Source organism: Fonsecaea pedrosoi, assembly GCF_000835455.1.
Source record: "Fonsecaea pedrosoi CBS 271.37 unplaced genomic scaffold supercont1.7, whole genome shotgun sequence".
Classification (NCBI taxonomy): domain Eukaryota; kingdom Fungi; phylum Ascomycota; class Eurotiomycetes; order Chaetothyriales; family Herpotrichiellaceae; genus Fonsecaea; species Fonsecaea pedrosoi.
This window is the reverse complement of record NW_013550609.1, coordinates 1,695,284-1,719,582: the sequence shown is the minus strand read 5'-3', so window position 1 is coordinate 1,719,582 and position 24,299 is coordinate 1,695,284. Positions and strand designations below refer to the sequence as shown.

Sequence of the window (24,299 nt, the reverse complement as noted above, 5' to 3'; positions counted from 1 at the left end):
AAGATACCCCTGCCGTCAGCGCATTGATGAAGAGTCCTAGCATGCATGCATGATACTGGTTTAGATCTACGTGGAAGAGCGTGCAGAAGGACCTTTATGGATGCGACCCAGTTCTGACACCGTCGCGCAACGAGACAGTGGCAGTGGGTACGATGGTAGAATGATGCCACTTTCTGTACCTCTTATCTATATACACCGTGTGGGAAGGGGCATTACCTTGAGTTCTATTGAGCGCTGCATCACAACCACCAATGATTCATTAACCGACATGTTTCCTGGCAGCAACTGGCCCAGTTACACACCCTTGACCCAATGGCGCAGTGTAGGCCCAGATTGTCCGTCTTGAGCGTGTGCACCTGGTGTGTCATTGAGATGACGTTTTGACCAGCAGCTTCTCCCTTCATGACTGGTGGATGGCGAATAGTAGCGACAATTGCGAGGCACATGCCCACGTTCCTCATTTGCTTTCCCAACTTACCGAACCTCTGACGGCATAGCTCAACAACAGGTTTTCTTTTTTCCCGTTCTTGTTCCCAGTGGCTTTGACTTTACCGGTACTTGTTGTAACCTTGTCGAGGAGGGGGCGAGGTTTCAACCCATAGGAGCGCCGTGCTAGTTGGAATCTTATCTTGAAAATTACCTGGACTATTATCACGCAACTCCAAACGTGCTTCTCCTTCTCGCTTCTCACAATCCCCGAAATTGTTTCTCACTGTGGAGCTTGGCAACTTGCTTGGAACTTTTGTCTCATGCTTCTTCGCCTCCCCAAGCCGACGGGTCTCCTATTACTCACTTTCCTGACATGAGACTGCGTGTATCAATTTGAACGTGGCCTAGAGTTCAGAACAGTCCTCCTGACATGTCGTCGCCATCCTCTACGTCTTCCGTCAAGCGGAAAAGGACAGTCGCCCCAACCGATATCCAACAACCGTCGTCGCGCGACGCCTCAGGCGAAGAGCTGGCCGATGCGCCCTCAAACAATCCGCGAAACCGCAAACATGCCTCGAGTAATTCGATTGACAGCGCAGTGCCGCCCAGTAAGCGAGCTCGCACCCGGTCCATTGCCAAACCCGCCGAGTCTAATGGAGTGATGGAAAGAGATGGTGTCGACGAGGAAGACCCCGGCGAGCCCTCAAGCACTACCGTGGATAGCCAGGAGATTGAGGAAACAAGCAGGAAAAGGCAAAGGACCGTCACAAGTGCCATGAAGAAGGCCATTGTCAACGAGGGCCGGGAGACAATGGAGGATGTACCAAAGGCAGGCATGAGAGATCCCGTTGGGGGGTACAAGACCAATCCACCACCCGTGGGTAGGCCTGTCAGAGTCTATGCCGACGGAGTTTTTGACCTCTTTCACCTTGGGTAGGCATTCTCGCCTGTTTGCTCTGTGGACATGCAAGTGCTAACTCCCCTGCGAAGACACATGCGCCAGCTTGAACAAGCCAAAACTGCGTTCCCAGACACCTATCTCATCGTCGGAGTTACGGGAGACGCCGAGACACACAAACGCAAAGGTCTGACCGTGCTCACCGGAGCGGAGAGAGCAGAGACGCTTCGCCACTGCAGATGGGTCGACGAAGTCATTCCCAACTGCCCATGGATTGTGACACCAGAGTTCCTGGAAAAGCATAAGATTGATTATGTAGCCCACGACGACGAGCCCTATGGCGCCGATGAAGGGGACGACATCTATGCACCTATCAAAAAGGAGGGCAAGTTTCTCGTCACGCAGCGAACCGAGGGTGTCTCGACAACCGGAATCATCACGAAGATTGTCCGAGACTATGAAAAGTATATCGTTCGCCAGCTCAAGAGAGGTACTAGCCGGCAGGAGCTGAACATCAGCTGGCTCAAGAAGAACGAACTTGATCTCAAGAGGCATATGCAAGAGCTGAGAGACAGCGTCAAGTCCAACTGGGTCACAGCCGGAGGAGAGATCTCGCGGGATCTCCGATCATTCTGGACCAACGCCAGCTCGAGACCCGCAAGTCCGGCTCCGTTCAACAGACAACTGAGCGATTCAGCTCTCAAGAGTCCCCTCAGCGGTGGCATGACTGCCGTCGAGCAATTGAAACAGTTAGAGAACGCCATTAACCCAGAGAAGCGAGGCGACTCTCCTGGCAGACTCAGTAGAAGCGAGGACTTTGCCGCGGGATACAGCTTGGGATTGATTGGAGGTGTCAAGTCATGGGTAAGCACAGACAAAGTGCCATCTCGTGCCTCCTTTGTTGCTGACGTTGGTTTTTAAACAGATGATGCGAGGCAAACGGGCTCTTCGTGACAGCCAGGCGCCCAGTCCAGAAGGAAGCGAGGATGATGAAGCTAGAAGCCCTATCAGCAATGACGGAGAGAGTGACATATTCGGGTTAAAGACGCCTCCCCTGGGCTCAATTCGGGGGAGAAAGGGCAAGTACGCTAAGAGCGATACCGACGAGCCCAAGCGAGAGGCCATGGATGTGATGCATTGACTTGGGGTGGTTAATCAGTTCACCGTCAGGGTTGGAGACTCGCGTGGATCGTCGCGGCCTCTTCCCGTGCCTTCTTTTCAACAACGATCTCACACGCAACACTTTTATTGTTCGATAGGGCTGTAAGAGCAGGGTATGAAGACAACACAACAAAGCACAAGTGGTGGCGTTCACATTCGTTAAGAGACTAAGTAAAGACAACCCCGGGGAAAAGGGCGTGGTTTGTCGGTGAAGGAAACACGACGAAAAAGTTATATGCTTTTGCTTTTTGACACAGACAATAACGTCTTCTAATTCTTGTATTCGATGCGAGAGAGGAAGTATCAGGTCGGAATGAGGAGGAGGACGAGTAGTCAAAAGGACTTTCACTACTAGACGGGTTTTATCTGGACGACGCGCAGCTCTCTTTTTGGAAAACATTGCTTGATTCAATACTCCCCATCTCGCTCTATCCACTTTGTGGCAAAGCAACCCTTCGGGGTAAGGGGATACAGTGAGAGAGTTCTTGTTTTTGTGTATGTGTGTGTGTGTGTGAAAAATGGGTATTTGGACTCCCGAGTGATTTCTTTTTGTCTTTCAAAAGTCATCCATCCCATCCGTTCATGCCGACTGACTATTTCTCACACGTCAGACACAGCAAACCAGAGAAACGGGCCCCGTGTGTGCGCGTTGTCGTGAGCAGGAGAGAGAGAGTGTGTGTATCCTCTCTTCATCAATCTGCCTGGCAACATCAGCATCCCCTTCCCGTGGCCCCATCAGAAAAGCTCTTGGGGACCACCACACCAACGCGATTGGGACCACCGCCTCCCTTCCCTTATGCTTTATGATCGGGGCTTCTCCTTCTTCTCCTTCCACAGGGCGCTCAGGCCCACGCCGGAGACCTTGACGACCTTGAACCGGACACCGGGAATATCACCCTTGGCCTTGCCCTTGCGACCGAAACCGGCCAGGAGGACCTCGTCGTTCTCATCCACGAAGTTGAGACAACCGTCGTTGGGCACTAGAGGTAGTATCATCAACAGTCAGCAAAAACCCATTTGAATTTTGAATTATTTCCTCCATCAATCTGAGAATTATTTTCACTTCATCTTCCATCTATCCCGCTTGGTCCACCTCTTTTTGCAACAACAACAAAGTCTCGTCCTCTTGGTTTTCGGCAAAGTAGATAGAACATACCGAAAGCAGTGACCTTCTTCCCGTTCTTGATCAATTGCACCCTCACGCATTTCCGAATGGCCGAGTTGGGCTGCTTGGCTTCGACTCCGACCTTTTCCAGCACGATGCCTTTGGCGTGCGAGGATCCACCGAAGGGCGACGACTTGTACGCGGTACCGAGGAGACGCTTCTTGTAGTGCAGATCGGCCCATCGACCCTCCTTGCGCGCGGCGACGAGTTTGCGCGCGGCGTTGAGACCACGGGGTTTGCCTCTGTTTGTCATTTCTGAAGGCAAGATGGGTTAGCTTTCTAGGGATTCGTGATTAAAATGCAGAACGATTTTGGGTTCTCCAGGTGCTGGCTGGGGCGAAGGGGAAAAGCGCTATTGCACAGAGATTTCTTGTGCGTCGTCGTGGTCTCTGCAATGGCGGGTTGGTGTAGGAGATTGTACGTACTGGCTGATGTGACAAGCAGACGATCGATAAAACGGGTGAGGTGGACGGGTGCTGAGGAATCGTGGATCAAGCGACGGTGATATTGAGAATTCGCAAGAAAGTTTGGTGCGCTTTGCCAAGAGTGAAAAGCGGTGAGAACTGGCAGAAGTTCTGTACGGTGGAGCGAAATTGCTCTCGTGCGCAGTTGTCCTGTTCCCCACCTCGACTTTCAGCCTCGTGGTGCATGTTCTCGGCAGACCGTCTGTACCCATCTTCGTCAGTCTTATACACGATGCTTGGCTGATCTTTTTCATGTCAACTGAAATATAGCCTCCACAGTAGCGGCGAGGGCACGGCTCTCTGCCAATCATCCCTACACAGTCATGGCATCTAGCGCAGGAAAACCGGGACAACTTGAAGTGCCCTCTGCAACGCCCAGTGCTGAACGACCCAAGCTCACAACCACCACTACTCGAACGACCACGCATCGCCTTCCTCCTCCGGCCCTGTTCCAAGGCCCTCCATCTAAGAATGCGTCGCATATCTCCCTCGTTCTCCCGACCGATCGTCCTCCCGCCGAGGCCGAAGGAAGTGCCCAACATGGGCAGCGAAAGATCATCCGTCCGTCTCGTGTCCCTCCTGCTTCGTCCTTCTCCGGCACCTCCCCGTCCCAGCTCCGTCGCCCTACCGCAGGGACAGATGAGGATGATCAGCGCGCCGAGCAGCTCTGGGCAGAAATGCAAAGGACCCTTGCAGACGTAGAGATCTCGGCCATGAACACTTCCCACGTGTTTGGGTCGTCTCATTTGCGAGCATTGGAAGAGTTGCGGACTGCCCAACTGTCTCTTGCGCAGACATGGGCGAAGATTGAGGCGGATGAATCGCTAGACCATGACTTTGATATCGTCTCGCAGAAAGAGTCGAATCTGAGCGCAGCGTTAGACAGCAAGACCTCTGCAACGGCGGCCACTCAACGACCAAAGGGGACAGGCCCTGGAACCGGCACGACGGCCTCGCCTGCGACAGGCAAGGATGGCGCGTCTCCAGACGGGAAGCCTAGCGCATTCACGAATGACAAGAACCTCGAAGAAGAAACAGAGCGTGACCTTCAACTCGCAAGGAAACGGCGCGAGGCCAATGATCGTTACTTCTCGCAGGTCAACAAGGGCGTACTGGACGTAGTGAGCAAACTCGACGAGGTCGCAGGTGCCATGAGACGAGTTGAACGGGAGAGCAGAGAGATTTGGGACGAGTCGAGCGAGGACTCGGACGATGCCAACGAGACGGGAGGCAGTGATACTGAAGGAGAGGCCACGGACCGGACAGGCATGACAGACAGCCCTGTGCCGGTAAGGAAGGATGGCTGAATTCTGGCCATTTGAGTGCAATCTGGAGGAGCTGAGATACGACACGAGACCGCATTACTTATCCGCCTCTAAGTTGTGACCAGGGCAAGTCCAGAATGGGTCGGGACTATGGGTTTCGTCGAGTGACTTGGCGACAAGTGCTGTCTCGGTTCGCACAACGAGCGCAACGAAGATGCCCAAAACGAATGCGAAGTGAACCATGCACCACAATAATGCGAGAGACTCGAGGCCCCTCCTGGCATGGCCACCCTATGTGCGCAACGATATATAGCCGCCGTTGATATAATATGCGCAGCCTCTCATGTACAGCACGAGAATGGCGATGTGACGCGGTGGCCGCTATACCCCCCAGAGACATCTTGCTCTACTACACCTCTCACGAGGCTTGGAATCAAGCATGGCAAAATCTCGCGTTCGGCTAAATGGCCACGCACTGTTACATACACCAGCACTGCTACCTACGCACGCTCTCGGCTGGTTCTGGAGAGGACGGCGATCACGCACCGGCTCGCTCTCCCAGCTTTTCCACCTCCTGGGAGTGGGAGGGTCAAGAGAAAAGCGCAAGATCTGGCGGTGTCCAGGAACTCGCCTCGTTGACAGCCCAGCTCTGTCCCGCTGTCCCGCTGTCCTGTTATCTTGTTCTCCCTCGTTCTCACGACCGGGAAACCCTTCAACACATGTGGTTTTGCATAGCTGCAGAACACGATGGATTGTTTCGGAAGAGGAAAGGAGCAAGGAAGAAAGAAGAAAAGGGGAGTGATAGGTAGATCTCCGGTCACTACGGAATCAAAGACAGAGGGAAAACCCTCTTTTGGGTCTTGAGTTTCATGGTTCTATACGGCCGTTAATGGAAAAACGTAAAACGCTCCAAATCAGATTTCGTCGACCTCGAGGCATCTATATTTGAAGCAAAATGTATCACATTGGTGGTGGTGCTTTGTTTCTGTAGTTGCCCTTCCTGTGTCCAGCCATGTGCACACCAACTCAGTCCCGGGAACCGTGGACACATTCGAAGCTGCTTCCTGGTCAGAGCCCGTGTTCTGCCTTGTCTTCTGTGGCCCCGTAATCATATCGACTACGAACAGGCTGTCGTCCAGCTTGATCTTGGTCGTTGCCATCGGCTTCCCGGCTTCTGTCGTCGGCAAAGCGAATGGATGTGCTTCTGTGACGAGTATGAAGGCCAGACTGAGTGGTCTCGCGACCACCAGTTCCTGGGGCACTGCTTCGCCTTCGATGGACATTCTTTGCCCCTTGCGAGGATATATTTTGATCTTTCGTCGGAACCGCTCTTGAAGAGTCCGAGTCGCGCCCGCTTCCCGTCGAAATAGCCTGCGATGAGACCGAGTCGCCTCTTTGACGTGTCTTGAAGTTATGGGTCAGGAAAGGAGATGGCGTCCGAGGTAGCGACGCCAGGTAGTCATCCTGCCGCTCCTGGTCGTCTAACTCTGCCCAGATCCCTTCTGTGTCGGTATCGGGCGGTGCATGAACTGAAAGCGCGGGCGGGCGAGCACGGCTAACAGCTAGCGGTGCCTGCTCATCGGCTGATCGTCGTGAACCAGCCGTGTGGCTTCTAGCTCGTCCTGTTGATAGCAGAGGCGCTCTTTCGTCCACGGGCGACCGCAATATTCCCATTCCTGGTGTAAGCGGAGTTCGTGGAGAGGGCGACTGATATGGCGCCTCTGCGGGTGTCGTATCATCCAATCTCCAAGACAATGCCAGGACTCCAGAAAGAAGTATAACAGTACCCAACGCCACCAGCCCCGCATGAAGAGAACTCAATCTCGATCCTTGTTGGAAATAAATCAGGCCGTCTAGAATTGCAATGATGTTGTAAATGCAAAACACGAATGGGTATAAAACGCTAGTACTGCATAGTCGAAGACCAAGGTGCAAGTAATATAACTGCGTCAAGGCAAAGAACAGTAGCGCGACCAGTATGAGCCACGACTGGAATCGGTCGAACTGGTTTTTATGGTCGACTATGGTCCGGACAAGGAGCTCCACCGCCGATTTGGCGACAAGAAGAGAATGTGCAGACAAAATGCCAGATATCAGAGCATAGGACAGGCCGCGGGCTAAACGCAGACGACTGACACGTAGTCTCAGCGGTTGAGGTAGTTGAGCGGTGAAAGACCGAGAGAGCATCCGAGGGCGGTCGGTACTGTTGGATCCTTCTCGAGGCCTTTCGCTCTTTGGCAGACTTTCCACGATTCGCTTATGAGACGACCACATCTTCAAGACATGAGCGAACAGGATGGTGGCCACGACCACCAACATTGTACCGACCATCCAGACGATGAAGTTCCACTTGCCGAGAAGAACGAGCAGTTGATGCAGGTTATGCGCCGGTTCGCCAATGGCTCCGAACGTGGCTATCAAACCTGCACCCGAACACGTAAGGATTGTGCCCACGAAAGAGAAATGGGTAAAGGGTTCGCCCAGCAAGAGCGTGGCGAACGCGGTGTTGAACACAAGCCCAGAAGCCTGTAACGTCGAGAGCACGGGTAAAGGCAGCGTGGTGATCTGAATGGTGCTGCCCACCAGATTGGACACGATGAACATCAACATGCCTAACTGCCATCGCCGTCTCTTATAGGGAGGAATCCGCGGCTCGGAGTGATCCTTCGCATCTTCGATGAGGTGCGACTTTCGCTGGAGGGTCAAACCCAGGCTTTGGACGGAGGTGGATAAGAGGCCGACGAATATTCCGATCTAACTTGGAGGTCAGCCAGGACAGGAGGACAGGATCGGAGGGGCGTACAGCAATAGTGCCCTGAGGCGAGATGTCACCGAGTTGGCCCATGGCGGTCAAGCGAAGCAGGAAATGGGCAGAAGCGCATTCGTGAGGGCAGCTCAACTGAGCCACTCATCTTGGGCTTCTGTGCATGAGAAGTGGTAGGGATGGTGATTCAGCGGTTGGGAATGTTCATCGTTATAGGGCGGCCGTCGTGGAGAATAAGAGACAGTATGGATGTTGTGAGGTGGAAGCGAGGAGGAGGGCGGCGCAGGGCGCAGGACACAAGACGCAGGGCCACGAGGGCCTCTTCTGGCGGTGGATGAAGTCACCGATTCGCTCCTTCGCGGTGATCACTTGGCTGCGGGTGCCATCGCCGTCCACACCAGAGCTCACAAGGCTCACTACTCTCCACCAGCAACTTGGTAGCTACCTGCTGCTACAGCCTTGCATTGACCATCTGGAAGTGAACCTCTCGTGTTGCTCTAGTACAACCTCAATCCTCTTGACGGAGCTCTAATTCACGGCAAATTGTTGAACCGAGCTTGTCTGCAGGAACGCCAGCTCCAGTCCCTTCTATCCCATCCGCATACTCCTCAACAACGATATAGACACGAACAGCACCAGGTTGCGATAATAACTGCTGACACCACATCTATCCTCGAATCAACACCCCATCACTCTCTACTTCCCACTTCAGCAAATAATACACCTACATCAGTCGCCATCATGTCGTCTCACGCACTCTCGGACGACCAGGTATGCTCTTTGCTCCCGCCCCGATATGCCCCTCCACAGCTAGTAACCAAGGTCGCAGGTCGCCGCCGAGCTCAAGAAGATGACAGCGTTCATCCGTCAAGAAGCCCTCGAAAAAGCCCGGGAGATCCAATTGAAAGCGGACGAGGAATTCGCCATTGAGAAGTCGAAATTGGTCCGCGAGGAGATTGCCGCGATTGATACCCAATATGAGAAGAAGTTCAAACAGGCATCCATGTCCCAGCAAATCACTCGCTCCACCATGGCCAACAAGACAAGGATAAAGGTTCTCTCTGCCCGTCAGGAGCTGCTGGACAAGTTGTTCGAGGAAGCAAGAAAGAAGCTGGCAGACGCAGGGGCCAAGAGCAAGAACTACGAGGAAGTGCTGAAAGGGCTGATTCTGGAGGGCCTGTATATGCTCTGCGAGAAGAAGGTGATCTTGCGGTGTCGGAAGGCAGATAAAGACAAGGTGCAGAGTGCTGCGAAGAAGGCCGCGGCAGAGTATAAGGAGAACATGGGCAGTGAGGTCCAGACTGTGGTGGACGAGAAGGAATGGCTACCAGATGACTCGTACGTTTCCCCGGCCACGGAGGCTATTTCTTCCACTAACGCGCATGTACAGGGCGGGCGGTGTCTCTCTCCTTGGTGGTGCCGGCAAGATCGAACTGAACAACACTCTCGAAGAGAGACTGCACATGCTCGAGACCGAGGCGCTTCCCAGCATCAGAGCGACTCTATTTGGCGAGAACGAGAACCGGAAGTTCCACGACTGAAAGGCAGGGCCTGGATGCAATAGCAACAGGATTATGTTCTAATGGAGACGTTTCTGTTCTCGCAAGGTGTCTGCACCCGTTGCAGCAGGGTATCAGCGTGTTCCACATGCACGACTGGGCAGTTGTGATAGACTTCGCATTGGAGGCGACAGCATCGCCACGCAACAGTAGACAGTAAGGGAGGGGGTTTATCACTACTGGGTATGTACGGTTGGGATTGACGGGCGAAATACAATGCGAGCGTATTGAAGAGCTTTCTTTTTCCCTCAGTACGAGGTTCAAAGTCAAATTTCTTTCCCTGTAGAACCGTCTCATCCGTGAACTACATATTTCATCTGTTCAGAATCCGTTTTAGCCAAAGGCGGCGGTAGCGGCGACGGCGGCATCATCAATCGTTAAACCCTGGTTCTATCCCATCCATCCATCCATTTATCCATCTTAAGCTTATGCCCATGCTCATGCCCATGCCCATGCGTGTAATACCGGATAATAATACACCACACCCTCGACCGGCGCCTTGCTCAATAGCAAAACTTGACACGACCATTTCAAAACTCCATGCATCCATCACAGGGTTGGCAGGGACTGATTGACAACGAATGCCTGGCTTGAGCCGTGAGCCGTGAGCCATGAAACATGATACTCCTTCGACTGCAGGGGTTGGAAGCTGAAGGCCCGAAGCTGGATTTCTTCAGTCGTCCAGGCCCAGTTGCCTGCGGATCGACTTCTCGGTCTCTGAAGGCTCGTCAGAAGTCGGGGGAGAAGTGGAAGGGAGTGATCTCCCGCTTTTCCTAGGAGACATTTCTCCATCCTCCCTGGACGTGGTCTTCTCGGCTCCCTTGTCCCATTCTCGCTGTTTCTTTTTGGTCTTCTCCAGAAAGCGGCTCATAAAGTCCTTGCCTCGCTCTTCGACCCTGACTTCCTCGGCGTCCCTCAGTTTGCCCGCCTTCCCGTCAAAGATGTGTCTCTTGGGCCTCGACTCCGTCCGCACACTGTACAGTAACCGCCAATATAGTGCGTGCAAAACGTCCTTGCACTCTGTACGGGTCATGTGTGAGGCGCCAGTGTCGATGATGGCGACGAGGGTCGCTTCCACGGCGTTGGCGAGATGATCAACGGATTTGTTGAACGAGGCTTCATCCGCGCGAGAGGCAAATTCTGCTGGTCGACCGCCGTCCGAGATGGCAATGTCGAGAATGTGAGTGCGCGCGCGGAGGGCAGCGTAGTTTATCTTGCTCGGATCTTTCCGCCGCCGTGTATCAAAGTCGGGGGATTTGGATACGTGCTCAGCTAGCCTCTGGAGTGAAATCTTGGGGGCGCTGGATCCAGTTCCTTTTATTTTGTCGAAACCAAGAAGAAAGATCTGCGAAAGAAGGATGCGTACCTGCAATGCGGTAGGCGAAGTAGGTAAGATATGAGAGAGTAATTGCGCTTGCAAAGTAGCATCTTTCAAATACTGACCCATGTCAGATACGACTCGATCGGCAACAAAAGACCTCGTTCCCACATCAGGAAGTGATAGAAGTCTCTCCAGCATCGCCTCAACACTCGAAGAGATTCGTCCGTCGCTGGTCAGCTCGCTGTCGATCGCAAGCCGACAGATGACAGAAGTCAGATTGCTCAGTGTCGAAAGGTCCATGTCCGCACAGATGGAATGATAGAGATCCAGGAGGGCAAGAAGGTACTTTGGGTCGCGTCGCACGGGCTCCTTCAAAAGTCTATGCCTGCGCTTGATCTCAATGAGAGGCAGAAGACTGGTGTCATCCGCACCTAGCACCCTGAAGACATTCGTGATGGCCTGTGAGTTGATATTGGACCTTGTCCAGGACGGGCTCGCAATTTTCAAGCATTGGATATACGCTTGTCTTAGGTCGTCTCGTGGCTCAGATATGACATTTTCATAGGTCCAGCTCAATACATCGTCCGAAACCAGGCCTCTTGCCGCGAGGTCAGCCATGTAGCCGGACACATAGGCTCTTGACCTAGAATCGTCATCGCCCTCTTGCCAGAGGTGCTCTGGAATCGCATGTTTGGGGAAGGCTTCTTTATACGGATCTTGATCGTGCCAGTCATTCAACCCTTTGACTCCGAAGACCAAGAAGACTGGCTCAGATGCCAGAGCTTCCGTGCGGTCAACGGCGTCCATTAGTCTCGCGAGTTTCTGTTCATCATCGTCCGTGGTCGCAACGGCCGCTAGAAGCGTCCTGTCGAGCCTGAGGTTGCCCTCCCCACTCGCAGCCTGAGCAGCTGCCTCGAAGTCTGCTCGGGCTTCCGAGACCTTGCTCTCCACTTCCTTGTCATTGAAGTGATCGTCCATCAGGCCCGAAATGTCGAATTTGTGTGCCATTTCTTTCGCCCGCAGAGCCCGTATTTTGGCACTACCAACCAAGGGAACTGACCGACCCGACGTGAACAGATTCAGCATCCTGATCCGCTCGGCCTCGGCTTTGGCCTCAGCTTCTAGGATGGACGACAGCGACGTACTGCGGCCGTCTTTTCTCCTCCCAAACAAATCCTCAAGCGACTCCAACGAGTCCTTGTCGTCTTCGTCCGAGTCGAGGACCTCAATCACTTTGCCGTCCTTAACGACTGTTTGGGTCGAGCTTGTCAAGTCGCTGAATGAAAAGCGATTGGCCTGACCCTTGGAAGTGTCACCATCCTCCTCTTCTTCCTCCAGGGCGATCGCGTCAAATCTGGGGGCCCTTTTGTACGTTGAGGGGGGCTCTATCGGATCTTTGGAGTGCGAGTTTCGGCTGCGAATGGACAGAGAGGTGCGCGAGCGTGGCGCAGACTTGGGTGACAGAACGGTCGAGGGGGGTGTTCTTGTTGCATATTGATCGGTAGTCCGCTTTCCTGCCCGTGGAGTGGTAGGTGTCGCCTTGTTGGTGTCATCTCTGCGTGAGGACTCGGCTTCCTCTCGCTTTCGCTCTGGGGCCGAGGGTGACGGTCGTTTGGCGGGAACAGTGCTCTTGAGGTAAGGCTTGAAGAACTCGTGGATGGGCTTCGCGGTGCGCTTCTTGGACGGCGAACCAGACATGGAGAGCGACGTCAAAGTGACATATCAGGAGATCTGCAGGAGTATACCATCAGAAAGAAGTCAAAAACAAGTGCTGAACGTAAGGTATCCTCCGTTGACGTCGGAGGTTCGTTTGTTGGCGCCAGTGGTACTGCAAGGAGGCCAGCGCGTTGGAACTGCCCGCCCCATTCACGCGTTGCCGTAACTTGCGTGTGCCTAACTACTGCGGATAATTAGTTGGGGGCGGGGATCCCGGAGCCTAGCCGCCTAGATACGAGATACTTCGCAATCGCCGCAAAACACAGCCGCCTAAAAAGTTACTTTTAGGGGGGGAGGAACGGGGGATCTAGGCCCGCAAGGCTTACTCGGTTACTCTATTGCGATCGCCATCATTTCGGAGTATTGTCATGTCCACCCATCCATGCCGGCCTAGAACCCAAAGGCAAAGGGATGATATCACCAGCACATCACCATTGTCTGTGCGTTCTCAGGATTATGTGCTTTCTAAACGAGCCAGCCTCTAGACTCTCGCCTCAGGGAACGCAATCAACCAATTAGCCTAGTTATCCAGGCCCCATTTGAAAAAAGAAAAAAAGAATGGAATGGTCTTTGTCCGACGTCAAAACGAACTGAACTTTCATCCCGCTTCACGGTCCAGCACAGCAGATACAGCATCGGGGGTTGTTTTGTTCTACCATCCGATCGAGATCAGGCAAGCCACCCTCTTTCATAAAGGGGGGTTTTCCCGACCCGAGAACAACAGCATCTCCACTGAAACTGGGTTTGATTCTGCGTAGGACATGGATGGTGTCTTGGGGAGAAAAAAAAAAAAAAAAAATTAACACGTGTAAGGTATTGGGTTACAGAGGAATTGACAAAAGATGGGTAGTCGGTGGTCGGTGCTCAGACTCCCTCGTCTATCTCCGAATATGGTGGCATCGCCGGAACAGAAGAGGGACCTGCAAGCATGTAGCAGGGGGAGTTCATTCCTGAGGTTGTAGGTTATCAAAGGGTTGAGGTTGAACAAACAGAAAAAAGAAGGAAAAAAGGTTTGTTGGGTGGGACATTTATGATCCACCCTAGAGAAGACTACGTTGCGGTATTTTCCTCTATCCGCGCAATGCAGCCTTGTCACCCTGTTTCACACCTGATATTTGCATAGGATTTCCAGTAGTTAGGGTGGAATATGAAGTCTGGAACTGGGTTCACTCTTGTGGTAAATACTTCTGGAAAGAACAGGCCAATTACATCCACAGCAGAGCTTAGTACTTGCGTGGGGACACGCTTTGAGGTTTCAATCCATCTCAGATATGCATGGTATCACTGAGGGTATCCCCAGATGAGGTTGTAGCTGGATACTATACGTAAGTCACAACGCCATAACAATTAGATGACTCCAATCCACAGTTCCACCTTTGGTAAGACACGATATACAAGGTGAGCCTTGCTCGGATCGACCGTATCAGTAACCCTACTGCCTCTGGGAATGTCCTGTTTTCCATCCCAATAAGCAGCAAACATAGTAAAGACAAATGAAAAAAATGAACGTAGAGATAGAAAGTGACGGCAGACTTTCTTCGGTCTCAGGCAGCAACGGCAGACCACCAGTCCAGGGCTTCGGCGCTCAAATCGCGTGAGAGGAGCCGAAATCCTGCTTCTGGGCCCTGGCCAAATGGATCTCGCAACATATCAGTGGCGCGCTTAAATGCCTGAATGGCAGACACACAACCCTGGGCCGCCGGCTTGGGTGAGGGCGCCGCCGACGAGCTGTATTGCTCAAACGCCGACCCGACCATGCCGTTGAGTTGGCGGGGATGCGGAAGGCTTCTTGACTCGACTTCGAGAGATGAGACTGGATATCTTTGATGGCCCGTGGAAACCACAACGGCATGGTGCACAGCTGCCAGTGCCACCCACATTCTATGAGACACTTTGTCCACCAATGCTGATGCCTTGAGCATGCCGAGACAGGTCGCCACACGTTCCAGGTCCAGTTGCATCTCTGAGCATTGCGCGACGTGCTGGATGGTCCTGAATGCGATGTTGTACAAGAGAATGGTGCAGGCTGTGTAGGTTTCCAAGATGCAAATCCAACACCGGACGTGCATGTTTGTTGTCGCGGTGCCGAAGCGAAGCAGGATGAAAATGCGCACGATGGCCCGTGCCGCCTCAATAGAATGAGCCAGATGCTCTTGCACGGGCGTGCTCCAGATATCAGTGTCCTCGACCCGGCCGAGCACAGCATCCGAGACGCTCACCAGGACCCGTCGATGCAACATCATGACCGCACCCAAGTACGTGGCGTGGGAGAGCAGGAGCGCGCCTTGTTGTGCCGCCGAGAGCGGATTGGCGTCACCGTTTAACAAGACCGTCAAAGTCATGTGAGGTGGCAGTCTCTGATACCAGGCTCCCAAGTCGGTCATATAGTCCCTGATTGTCTGCTCCGTGGGCGGATCGAGACCGCACGACGCTTTGCACACGCGGGCCTTCAAATTCATGATTTCTTTCGCCTTGATTTGCGTCACGTTGTCGTCTTGAAGCCCGGATATTGCGGCCGTGGGGGATGTAAGAGGCTCAGCCTCTTCAGACATGTCATTCAGGTAGCCCAACGACGCCGATAGCCAGCTAAAAAGTGTTAGTCAGTAAGAAAACGGCGAGGAAGCAGGGCCCGACGACGCAGAATGTACATACCATTCAAAAAAAGTCACTGTTCGATACAACCTGCTCCACTCGTAGGCATCTTCCATGAGCTCATGTTCCGGCAGAGCCAAGTTCCACCGCGCGATCTGCAGACTGAGATGAATTAATCGCGCAGTGCTCTTTCGCTTGTCGACCATCCCGTACGCGCAAAGGCAAGCAAGATATTTGACGGTTTGCAGGTTGCGCAGCTCAACCATTTCGGACATGTGGTGGATGGCGGTGTGGAAGAGGGCGTCTTTGAGTTCCCCAGTGGTGTCGTCAACGTTGAAGTGAGCACCAATGGCGCCTACAGCGCAAACTTTGGCGACGATGAAAGTGTCTGGTGGCGATATTGGCCGAAACGCCTGGTCACAAAGCTGGTCAAACTCGTCCATGGTCATGATGTGGAACAAGCCAGCCGTCACTTGGAGAAATATGTCGGCGCCTTTCCGAAGGTCACCTTCAGGCGGTAATTGGCTCGGGGTAAAGATAGATGGATAGTTGAAGAATCTGAGCGACGGCCAAGATGAAGGCTGGGCTGGAGAACCAGACTGTCGACTTCCTTGATCTGCCCGGAGATGCTCGATGTCTTCCGGCGACAGCGAGGGTAAGTCTGGATGAGACACGCCATATACATCAGACAGGAGGTTCGAGGACCGTCGACCAGGTGTCGTTGCCTGAGGGGAACGGAGGGCTCGCAGGGCCGCTAGAGATTCCTCGTCGCTGCCGTATTTGAGTACGTCGAGCAAGGAGCGTAGCTCCTCGTTCTGGGCCTCAAGAAGCTGGATTTCCTCCTGTCGAACGCTCGCTTTTCTCTTGTCGTTGAAGCGATACACGCATTGCTTATTGGCGTCGACACATGTGCGACAACGAGGCTGACCATCACACTGAAGCAAGAAGAACAGGTCAGCTCGAAACAATCCACAAGTAATCGAGGCATTCATATACAGCCGAGAAAGCGACTCACCCGTTTTCGTTTGAAGCGACAGTACTCGCATGCCGTCGATGTATACTTCCGCTTGGAACTCGTCGCGGGTGTGGCGTCAACCCCAGTCGTACTCGACTGCGGGCTGAGAGAAGTACCGGCAACCAGGGAAGGCTGTATTGCAACCATCCAATTCATTATTGCGAACGCCAGGGAATGTGAAGTAGGAATTGGATTCCACAAGTTGACTTAATGGTCCATCGTGGAGGAAATCCATGGCCATCAAGTGCAGCCTCTCCATTATTAGGAGACACGTTCGCCACGAGGATCCGGATCGTTGTTCCTTTAGAACGCCTAGCCTTGCAGAAAAACCTCCTCAGAGGTCTTGGGTCTAGAATTGGGGATGCCGGGGTCCAGACCCGGCCGTTGAGGGCCGAGGTTTTCACACGCTGGTCTCTTGGCCTGGAGACGCCGCCGAAGCTTGAGTGGTCAGAGGGCAGTGCCAGGTGGTCCGGGGATTCCATGTGGGTGGTACAAGGGTATATACCGAATATGTAGGATGTTGTCATCACCTGATGGTCTGTGCAATCGTCTCCGGTGAGCTCCGAATCTTCATCAACACTGTATTTCTAGTGCTCGAAGAAAGTCTCGCATTGATCCAATTCAAAGAGAGCCTCGCCATCCGACGTCGTACACAAAGCCGGCACACGGTTACTGGGTATGTGCTTCGGCTGAAGGCGTAGAAGGAGGCGTTGAAGGAGGAGGAGGAATAGGGCCTGCCGGAGGAAGCGAAGTAGAGGAATCGCCAGCGGCTTCTCTCTTTGCTCTCTTCTTCTGCCACTGCTCCCTCAAGACTGTCTTTATCGCATCTTCGCCGGCCTCGTAGTTGGCGCAGCATACCTTGACCAGCATCTCTACCTGCTCACCAGTCCACACGAGGTTATACGAGCCGGAGAATTTGGCGGTCGAAGGATCAAAATCGGCCACTGCTCCCTGGTTCGGCAGTAACGGGAGATAGATCATGGTTGATTCATGGAGGCATGGCGGTGCCGGGGGATTGGTTACTTCGTGTCCGTAAGAGTCAATCACCTGCTTCGGCCTCTCTTCGAGGATGCTACCGTCGTAGATCTGTGCGTATAAGCCCTTGAAGCGGTCCGGATCTTTGGGGTCTGTGCCAGCTTCCACTTCAGGGTGCCGTTTGGTGAATTTCAGGCACCGTCGGCTGGCAATCTGGTCCACCCGCTCCTGGAAACTGCCCTTCAAGACGTCGCTGGACGCATCCATGTTCAAAATCACATCGACTTGCCGAGAAGGGTGCAGCATGACATACGTCGGGCAGTTGTTATCCATCCCTGAATCGATCAGGTGAATCCGAGGGGAATTCTCGATTGGTGGTGACGGTTTGTCCTTGTTCTCACCCCGGGTCAAGTGAAACATGAAATTGTGCTCATTGACAGCATGAAGCGGATGATGGGCTTGAAACTCTTCCTTTCCCTTTGGCCCCCACAGCCGCGCGATGCCTCTAGCCATGTCATTGATGGAGTTGCCAATGAATCCCGCCGGGAGACTGCGCTTGATGGTCGCAAGGTAGGAAGTCAAAGGTCCCGCCGGCGCACTGGTACAGAGACCCAGTAGCAATGCCAGAGATTGCTCGGGAAGTTGCATGGTATCGTGGCCTTGGTCGAACGGCCTGCCAAACGCCCAAGTTGGACACCAAGCCTCCAGCTCGTCACATCCAACCTCGATCGGCGAAATTTCAAACCAATTGAACCAAGCATCCTGGGCCTCTTGATGCTCCTTCGTTTCTGGATCTTCGTTCTTAAAGGGATGTTCCTTGTCTACCCAGTCCTTCCAGGGGCGTTCATGCCGGATTGCGGTAAGTATGGGCAATGGTTCGCTGCCGTCTAGCAGATACATATTTGCCGATGACCACTTTAGCCAGTTCTCATGAAAGCCTGCCACCTCCTTTTTGACACCAAAGCTCCCACGTAGGCCCGGTGGCTCTAGGGCGGGATCGTGATTCAGGAAGAGATGGCCCGTGGTGAAGACAGAATACAAATCCATAGCCACAGTTGACAACCCTGAGCGGTGCTTCTGGATCAAGGGACCAAGCGTCTTCGTCGGGCCACCAGGGGCGTTCAGCACCTCGCGAACTGCTTCGGGAGACAAGGGGTGGTGTGGATGCAGTCTCTTCCGGCAATGGTCAATCACTGCCTTCATACTCGCACCGGCCCAGGTGTAGTAGGCGGCGAGGCCCCAGCAACTACCACTCACACCAGCGATATAAGTCAACAGATCCCACATTCCCGTGCGCTTCATCTCTTCACAGTATCCCAGAAAGCCGATCATGGCCCTATATCCTCCCCCCGATCCGCCAAAAGCTACAACCGGCACGTCATCAACATGAACCTCGGAGGGATCGAGGTTGAGATAACGGCAAAAAGCATCCCGCACCTTGACCTTTCTCTGCTCACGGAATTGTATTTCCTCTAGGGCTAGGTCAAATCCCCTCCTTACCGTTGCCTTTAGAGCGACCTCGGGATGCCTCGTTGTATCCCTCAACTCCTTCGTGATAGTAGCCTCGACCTTTAACGCGGCCTTGATGATTGAGATATCCGCAACAGCTTCGGGAAAGGCGGGGACGATGGTCTTGTTCCAGAAGGACTTGAGTTTGCCCTTGACCTTGGCACGTGCCCCCGTCGTCCCCGTCGAGCTCTGCTCAGGCGAAGAAGGATGGCTTTTGTTACTGGGCACTTCTTCATCGTCGTCTTCCTCGGGCATTCCTTCCTCCTCAGCGAGATGGCTCAGGTCGTGCCTCCGTCGACTTTCTGGGTAGTGCTGGCGAAGAATGGATTCCTCGTACTCTTGCTGCTCGGTGGTTTCAGATGTGCGTGGTAGCCTGGATCAGCAGCGTCAGTCTGGCATAGTTCACGACATGTGGCCGTGAGTGGAGACAGACACCGTGGTAGCCATAGTACTATGTAGTAGCCAAGGTGTCAGTGATCACCCACAAGAACACTGTGTTCTCACACCGTTACCCGCTTCTCGGTCTGCGGATAGCAGCCAGATGCAGTGACCACAATTCTTGTCTGCTTTTACTGCCTTGGCTGCCAGGGAGCCCGGATATAATATGGCGAAAACATATCAGCAGAGGACAGGGCCCTGAGCAAGGCTGAGGTGGAAGCGGACGAATCAAGCACGGCCATTGCTGAGCGTGCTTGAAGCGATGCAGATGCGTCGAGGTCATTGCAGGAAGCAAGGAGTTGAGCGATAGCCAGTCGACCCAGTGAGATAGCACACGTGCTTTTCCCAGACTACCTCACTTAAGACCTATACATCAAACGGAGGTGTCGCCGAGATAACGGGTTGGTGGAAGTGATTGACAAGTTGGAGTCTTCGCAGTCTTGCGGATGCATTTCCCACCAGCAATTCGGTGAGTTTCGGCTTAGTCATCGACTGTGGGCCATTTTCTCTCTACAGTTGCTCAAAGTCGGACACTTTTTCCACACTTCATCAGCTTTCCGATGTATATGACCGTCGTTGTTGCCGTGGATTATTAGACTTGCTCTATATAGCGTTGATGTGAAAGGAATGCGTTCGGTAAGAAATACAGTACCGAGGAAGTTGAGTCCTAATGTCTCCCCTGACCTCCTGTTGGAAACACATAAAATAGGGGCCGGTAGCCTTGGGTATGCATTAAATTGGATTGAAGAGGAATATGACTATTGCTCGACGACTCGACACAGACGAAGGAACCCATAACAGAGACCCTATCTCCTCATCGGTGACGAAGAGGAATGACAATATATGTATGCATTTGACCGTCTGTGTAAAGGGCACGTCTCCCATACGATGCCATCTACCAAGTTTTGACCAGAGCGATACATCTTGACACCCTCTTGGATGTCAGAAGTGAGCTGACAGCACTGCTTTCAAGTCGACGACGTCGATCGCCTTGGTGAAGGTGGCTTGACGGTTCGGTGCGGCGTTTGATATCGGGTAGTCAGTAAGCTCTTCATCATTGACGGCGGCCATCAGAGCATTGTCCTGCTCACCAGCTTGATGTTGCTGTAGGGACTCGATGCAAATCGAGACCCACCAGCAACTCTCAACTCGATCAACCACTGACCACCAGTTGATCACTGTCGAGGTCGGCGCTGCGGCGGCGCTCATCGTCCTTCTGCTCGACTATGGATTTCATGTCGTAAACATTCCACATCCTGGTCGAAACCATGCCACCATGATTCGCAGAAACCATGTTGTCCAACCTCTCCGCCGCTACTTCTAACAGCTCTCGAGAAGCGGGACGACACCGTGGCAGAGGAAGTCGACGTCCAACCCACCTCGCCAGCGTTCGCATCCTTATTCATCGTCATGAAAATGTAGACGACAAGAAATGGCAGCTGGGCGTCTGTTTGAAGATACCCGGGACCAAAGAGCTTCTGCATGCGAGGGCCGATCACCGCCTTGACCAACCTCAATAACCAACATTGGCGGTGCATCATGGAATAGTCAAATGAAAATTCCATGATCTCAGCTTGCAGCGTCGTTCTTGAGAGTACGAAGGAGCTCCGGAACGGTGATCCGTTGTATAGCATTCCATTCTTTCCTGATACGGGATTTGGCCTCGACCTCGGACTGGGGCTCGACTACTAGCCTGGACTCATCTTCTGGAGCTCCAACCGCAAGCCAACTGCCCTTATTAATAATGGTCTCAACATCCTTCGTAGTCATGTTCTCCGGCTCACCACCCTCACGATATTTTTGCAAAATCATACGGTGGACTGGGGCTCCGACTTTCAGGTTCCGAGGACCGCATGAAGAGACAGCTGGGCGATTGTGAAGCCTCCGATCTCTGGCAAAATTTCTAGACAGTGGCCGACAAAAGAAATATGGAGCAGCTTCTGCACGCCTCCATGAGCCGCAAGAAGCTTCTGTTGCGCTTCTTCCAGACCACGTGCCAGTTCCCTGGCTGTATCTGTTGTGAGGGAGGCGCTGACAAGGTCCAAAAGCCCTTCTTTGTAGCCCAACCGAGTTTCCGCGACAAAATCGCGAATGTCAGCGAAATATGTCACCAGGCACATAAGCATAATGGAAGCTTCCTCGGGGTCATCAAAAGTTTCCGCTTGATAACGAGTCTGTGGCTTCGCGGTTTCTGCCCTAGGTACCGACTGTAAGGGGCTCTCTTGATCGGCCTCGGATGGCTCTTCGACCTCAAGGCTGGAGAACATATTCGTCAGGTTTGTTGCGGCACTGGCTTCAGCGGTGTTGTGCTGAGCTGTCTCATTCTTATTCTTGGCCGGTGACGAAATCCGGGACCCGAGTGCTTCTCTGACGTCCTCAAGTGTGAGTGTGAAGAAAGAGTGTCTTGTATCGGATTCTTGGTCCGCAGGGCTGCGGGATGACCCAGACCCATCATGGTTTCCTAAGCCCACCGCAACCGGCTTTCTCAGGGAGATGGCCCCGTCGAGGATCTTGACAAAGCTGTTGGGAACTTGGACTGGAGGCTTCTGGAAAGCCACGATTCGTTGCGCCATAGGAAGAAAATATTTCAGTGGAACTGCGTAAGCCCTTGATTGAGTTCCTGGATTTGTGGGCGAAGAGAGTTGATGTGGGAGATGGACGCGGGTTCAGGCCACAAAAAGTGACTGGATGTACTGCTGGAGGAGAGCAAAGCAACTCGGAACAACTTACGCTCCAAATACCTGATCGGGTCGTGTGACTCAATGAGCTGATAGCTTGACCATTTGAAAGAATCATCGCGTGTGAGAGAGTGCGTGCGTGAATGGTGAGGCATGTGTAGGCAGCAGGCGAGCAGGCGAGCAGCCAAATGACAAAAGGGCAAAGAGCAACCCACCCACAGGTTGTTCTTTCTTATGTACAGAGCTGCTCGGTATTCGTCGCCACACCCAAGTGCCTGAAGAGCGCCTTTGAATCGTGGCCTTTGTCGCTCACATCAAAATACAAGACTTCGAGGTCTTCTCGTCCTCTTTCATCTCTCGATAATGATCCATGAAGATCCTCTGTTTCAGTTCCTCGACAGGCACTTTCCGCCGCCGAGATTCCTGCTGCACCCGACCGCGCACCCTCCGCAGGCACTGGATCTGTTTCTGATTGTGAAAAAAGCAGACGCGGGTGTCCAAGCGGCCATTGAGGTTCACACTGTACCAGTTGAGCAACTCGAGCTCTCCGTCGGTCCAAGGCTTCTTCTGGCAGAAAAGACAATTGCGGTGAATCGCTGCCATGGTACTAGCCCTTCAGGGTGCGATTGGCAGCGCATCTATCACGTGCGTAAGACAACGAGGAAGACTATACTCCCTCAAGGGTTGAGGAAGACGTACCAATTGCAAGGACCTCGAGTATTCTTGAAACAGAGAAGCAAACGCAGAGAAAACAATGTGGTGGTCTGTCATCGGGATTCTCATGGAGCGACGTTCTCGACATGAAGAAAGAAAATCTACATCAGAGAGACGGAACAAGAGCCATGCTGCAATGGTAGCTTGCGCGTACACTGTGAGACAGTTGAGATCATCAATGCTTGTCTGCAACGGGGATGCACAAATATGGAGATGTTGTCTCGCTAACCCACTTTTGCAGCCCTCTTCCTATTTGTCTTTCATCTCCACGTGAATTGGAGTTTGAGCGAGAGAAGTTCGTATGTATCGGAAATGCCCTTGAACGATTCATTGCCTCAGTTATCCTCGGGATACACTCTCTCTACCAGCCCGGTGTCAACATCGAGCCACAACCCAACAATGCCCTCGATCAGATCTGTCCTGAGGAACCCGCACTTCTTGGCTCTTTCGAGGTCTTCCAGCAGTGAATCGCGGTTATTTTCCTTCATTGGCAGTCTTTCTTCCAGCTCCGCAAATGCCGTGTACTCGGGCCTCTTCTTGTGGACTCTATCGAGAATCTTGGGCTTGGTTACGTGCGACGCGCCGCAATCGTTATGGTGGACGAGGATGATCTGAGAAATGTGAAAGAGAGTGTCGAGGGCAGCAATGTCCTCTGCAACCGACGCGAAGCGTCCTGCTACGTTGCGCAACACAAGACATTCCCGGACCTGAATATTCAAAAATGTCATCGGATTGGCCCGAGAATCGAGGCATGAGACTGGAATTTGTTCAGTGTCACCGCTTTCCTTGGCCTTGGAAGGATCCCATCCTACCGATCAAGACATGAGGACCGTTCGTTTTGGCATCGTTTCTCACCCGGTCCATTAAAGTGGGAATAGGTTTGTGTCCAGCAGCATATAGCCTGTACTCATGTCAACTAGAAGTCCGTGTGGACAAAAAGAGCTGGTTTGAGACTCGGAGACTCTGAGCGCTCGAGAATCACTGACTTATTACGCTCAAGCAGCTCGTCGATGCTGGGGCCAGAAGCGACAGCTGTATTGGGGATTGTCGACATCTTGATATTGTTTGAGTGCTAGAGCTGTGTATTGAAACAAATATAAGCCAGTCCAGTAGAAGTCATAGGCAAAGACGATCTTGCAATGCTATATCCCAGAAGGATACAAGATGAAGAGGGCATTTGTCGACTTTTATACTTGCCTACCGTCTCCTGGTCCCGTCGAACACTTCCATCGAAGAAGGACACGGGGACATCTGTGCAACCAGCTTCATCTCTCCAGCCAGTACCGCTCCCCAATCGTTTGCAAGAGGCGTCCTCAACATTTTCCAGTAGCAGTTGAGCCCCAGTCTGGTACAAGAATGTGGTGGACAAGGCTTGAAGCTCCCTAGTTGATGTTGAGTAATCGCAGGTTTTTCGTGAAGCACCCGCAAAACCAAGACTAATCGCCGTAGATTAGAAGACCCTCTTGCTGCTTTCATGCCGCTTGTCGTCGTGATTATGATATGGAAATCATGGCATTGGCCTGGCCGCCTGGGGGTTTGATGCCACCTCGCCTCTTCCAGTAAGGATCCCGACGACGACAAGGTCCTGTCTAGTCGCCGCTCTAACTTTGTGGCTGTCGTACAACTCCATCGAAAG

General features: G+C 53.0%; 11 protein-coding genes across 11 annotated transcripts; 3 read left to right on the top strand and 8 right to left on the bottom strand.

Moving 5' to 3' along the window:
* Positions 1–859: 859 nt before the first annotated feature.
* Positions 860–2,468, top strand: Z517_10684 (uncharacterized protein; the record flags this gene model as incomplete). Its single annotated transcript, XM_013424293.1, has 3 exons — positions 860–1,362; positions 1,420–2,191; positions 2,253–2,468. 3 exons carry the CDS (start codon positions 860–862, stop codon positions 2,466–2,468), a joined length of 1,491 nt encoding a protein of 496 aa, XP_013279747.1.
* An 821-nt stretch (positions 2,469–3,289) lies between these two features.
* Z517_10683 (40S ribosomal protein S23) lies at positions 3,290–3,906 on the bottom strand (the record flags this gene model as incomplete). Its single annotated transcript, XM_013424292.1, has 2 exons — positions 3,290–3,468; positions 3,645–3,906. 2 exons carry the CDS (start codon positions 3,904–3,906, stop codon positions 3,290–3,292), a joined length of 441 nt encoding a protein of 146 aa, XP_013279746.1.
* A 534-nt stretch (positions 3,907–4,440) lies between these two features.
* On the top strand, positions 4,441–5,424 carry Z517_10682 (uncharacterized protein; the record flags this gene model as incomplete). Its single annotated transcript, XM_013424291.1, has 1 exon — positions 4,441–5,424. The coding sequence occupies one exon, from the start codon at positions 4,441–4,443 to the stop codon at positions 5,422–5,424; it is 984 nt and encodes a 327-aa protein (XP_013279745.1).
* Positions 5,425–6,450: 1,026 nt separating this feature from the next.
* Positions 6,451–8,227, bottom strand: Z517_10681 (uncharacterized protein; the record flags this gene model as incomplete). Its single annotated transcript, XM_013424290.1, has 2 exons — positions 6,451–8,136; positions 8,186–8,227. 2 exons carry the CDS (start codon positions 8,225–8,227, stop codon positions 6,451–6,453), a joined length of 1,728 nt encoding a protein of 575 aa, XP_013279744.1.
* A 660-nt stretch (positions 8,228–8,887) lies between these two features.
* On the top strand, positions 8,888–9,687 carry Z517_10680 (uncharacterized protein; the record flags this gene model as incomplete). Its single annotated transcript, XM_013424289.1, has 3 exons — positions 8,888–8,917; positions 8,976–9,484; positions 9,537–9,687. 3 exons carry the CDS (start codon positions 8,888–8,890, stop codon positions 9,685–9,687), a joined length of 690 nt encoding a protein of 229 aa, XP_013279743.1.
* Positions 9,688–10,378: 691 nt separating this feature from the next.
* Positions 10,379–12,724, bottom strand: Z517_10679 (uncharacterized protein; the record flags this gene model as incomplete). The annotated part of the gene is made up of 1 exon (XM_013424288.1): positions 10,379–12,724. One exon carries the CDS (start codon positions 12,722–12,724, stop codon positions 10,379–10,381), a length of 2,346 nt encoding a protein of 781 aa, XP_013279742.1.
* Positions 12,725–14,286: 1,562 nt separating this feature from the next.
* Positions 14,287–16,505, bottom strand: Z517_10678 (uncharacterized protein; the record flags this gene model as incomplete). The annotated part of the gene is made up of 3 exons (XM_013424287.1): positions 14,287–15,328; positions 15,395–16,269; positions 16,350–16,505. The coding sequence occupies 3 exons, from the start codon at positions 16,503–16,505 to the stop codon at positions 14,287–14,289; spliced, it is 2,073 nt and encodes a 690-aa protein (XP_013279741.1).
* A 513-nt stretch (positions 16,506–17,018) lies between these two features.
* On the bottom strand, positions 17,019–20,565 carry Z517_10677 (uncharacterized protein; the record flags this gene model as incomplete). Its single annotated transcript, XM_013424286.1, has 3 exons — positions 17,019–19,206; positions 20,230–20,375; positions 20,437–20,565. The coding sequence occupies 3 exons, from the start codon at positions 20,563–20,565 to the stop codon at positions 17,019–17,021; spliced, it is 2,463 nt and encodes an 820-aa protein (XP_013279740.1).
* Positions 20,566–20,840: 275 nt separating this feature from the next.
* Z517_10676 (uncharacterized protein) lies at positions 20,841–21,041 on the bottom strand (the record flags this gene model as incomplete). Its single annotated transcript, XM_013424285.1, has 1 exon — positions 20,841–21,041. The coding sequence occupies one exon, from the start codon at positions 21,039–21,041 to the stop codon at positions 20,841–20,843; it is 201 nt and encodes a 66-aa protein (XP_013279739.1).
* Positions 21,042–21,106: 65 nt separating this feature from the next.
* Z517_10675 (uncharacterized protein) lies at positions 21,107–21,844 on the bottom strand (the record flags this gene model as incomplete). Its single annotated transcript, XM_013424284.1, has 1 exon — positions 21,107–21,844. The coding sequence occupies one exon, from the start codon at positions 21,842–21,844 to the stop codon at positions 21,107–21,109; it is 738 nt and encodes a 245-aa protein (XP_013279738.1).
* A 1,154-nt stretch (positions 21,845–22,998) lies between these two features.
* Positions 22,999–23,717, bottom strand: Z517_10674 (uncharacterized protein; the record flags this gene model as incomplete). Its single annotated transcript, XM_013424283.1, has 3 exons — positions 22,999–23,420; positions 23,476–23,564; positions 23,650–23,717. The coding sequence occupies 3 exons, from the start codon at positions 23,715–23,717 to the stop codon at positions 22,999–23,001; spliced, it is 579 nt and encodes a 192-aa protein (XP_013279737.1).
* Positions 23,718–24,299: the final 582 nt, after the last annotated feature.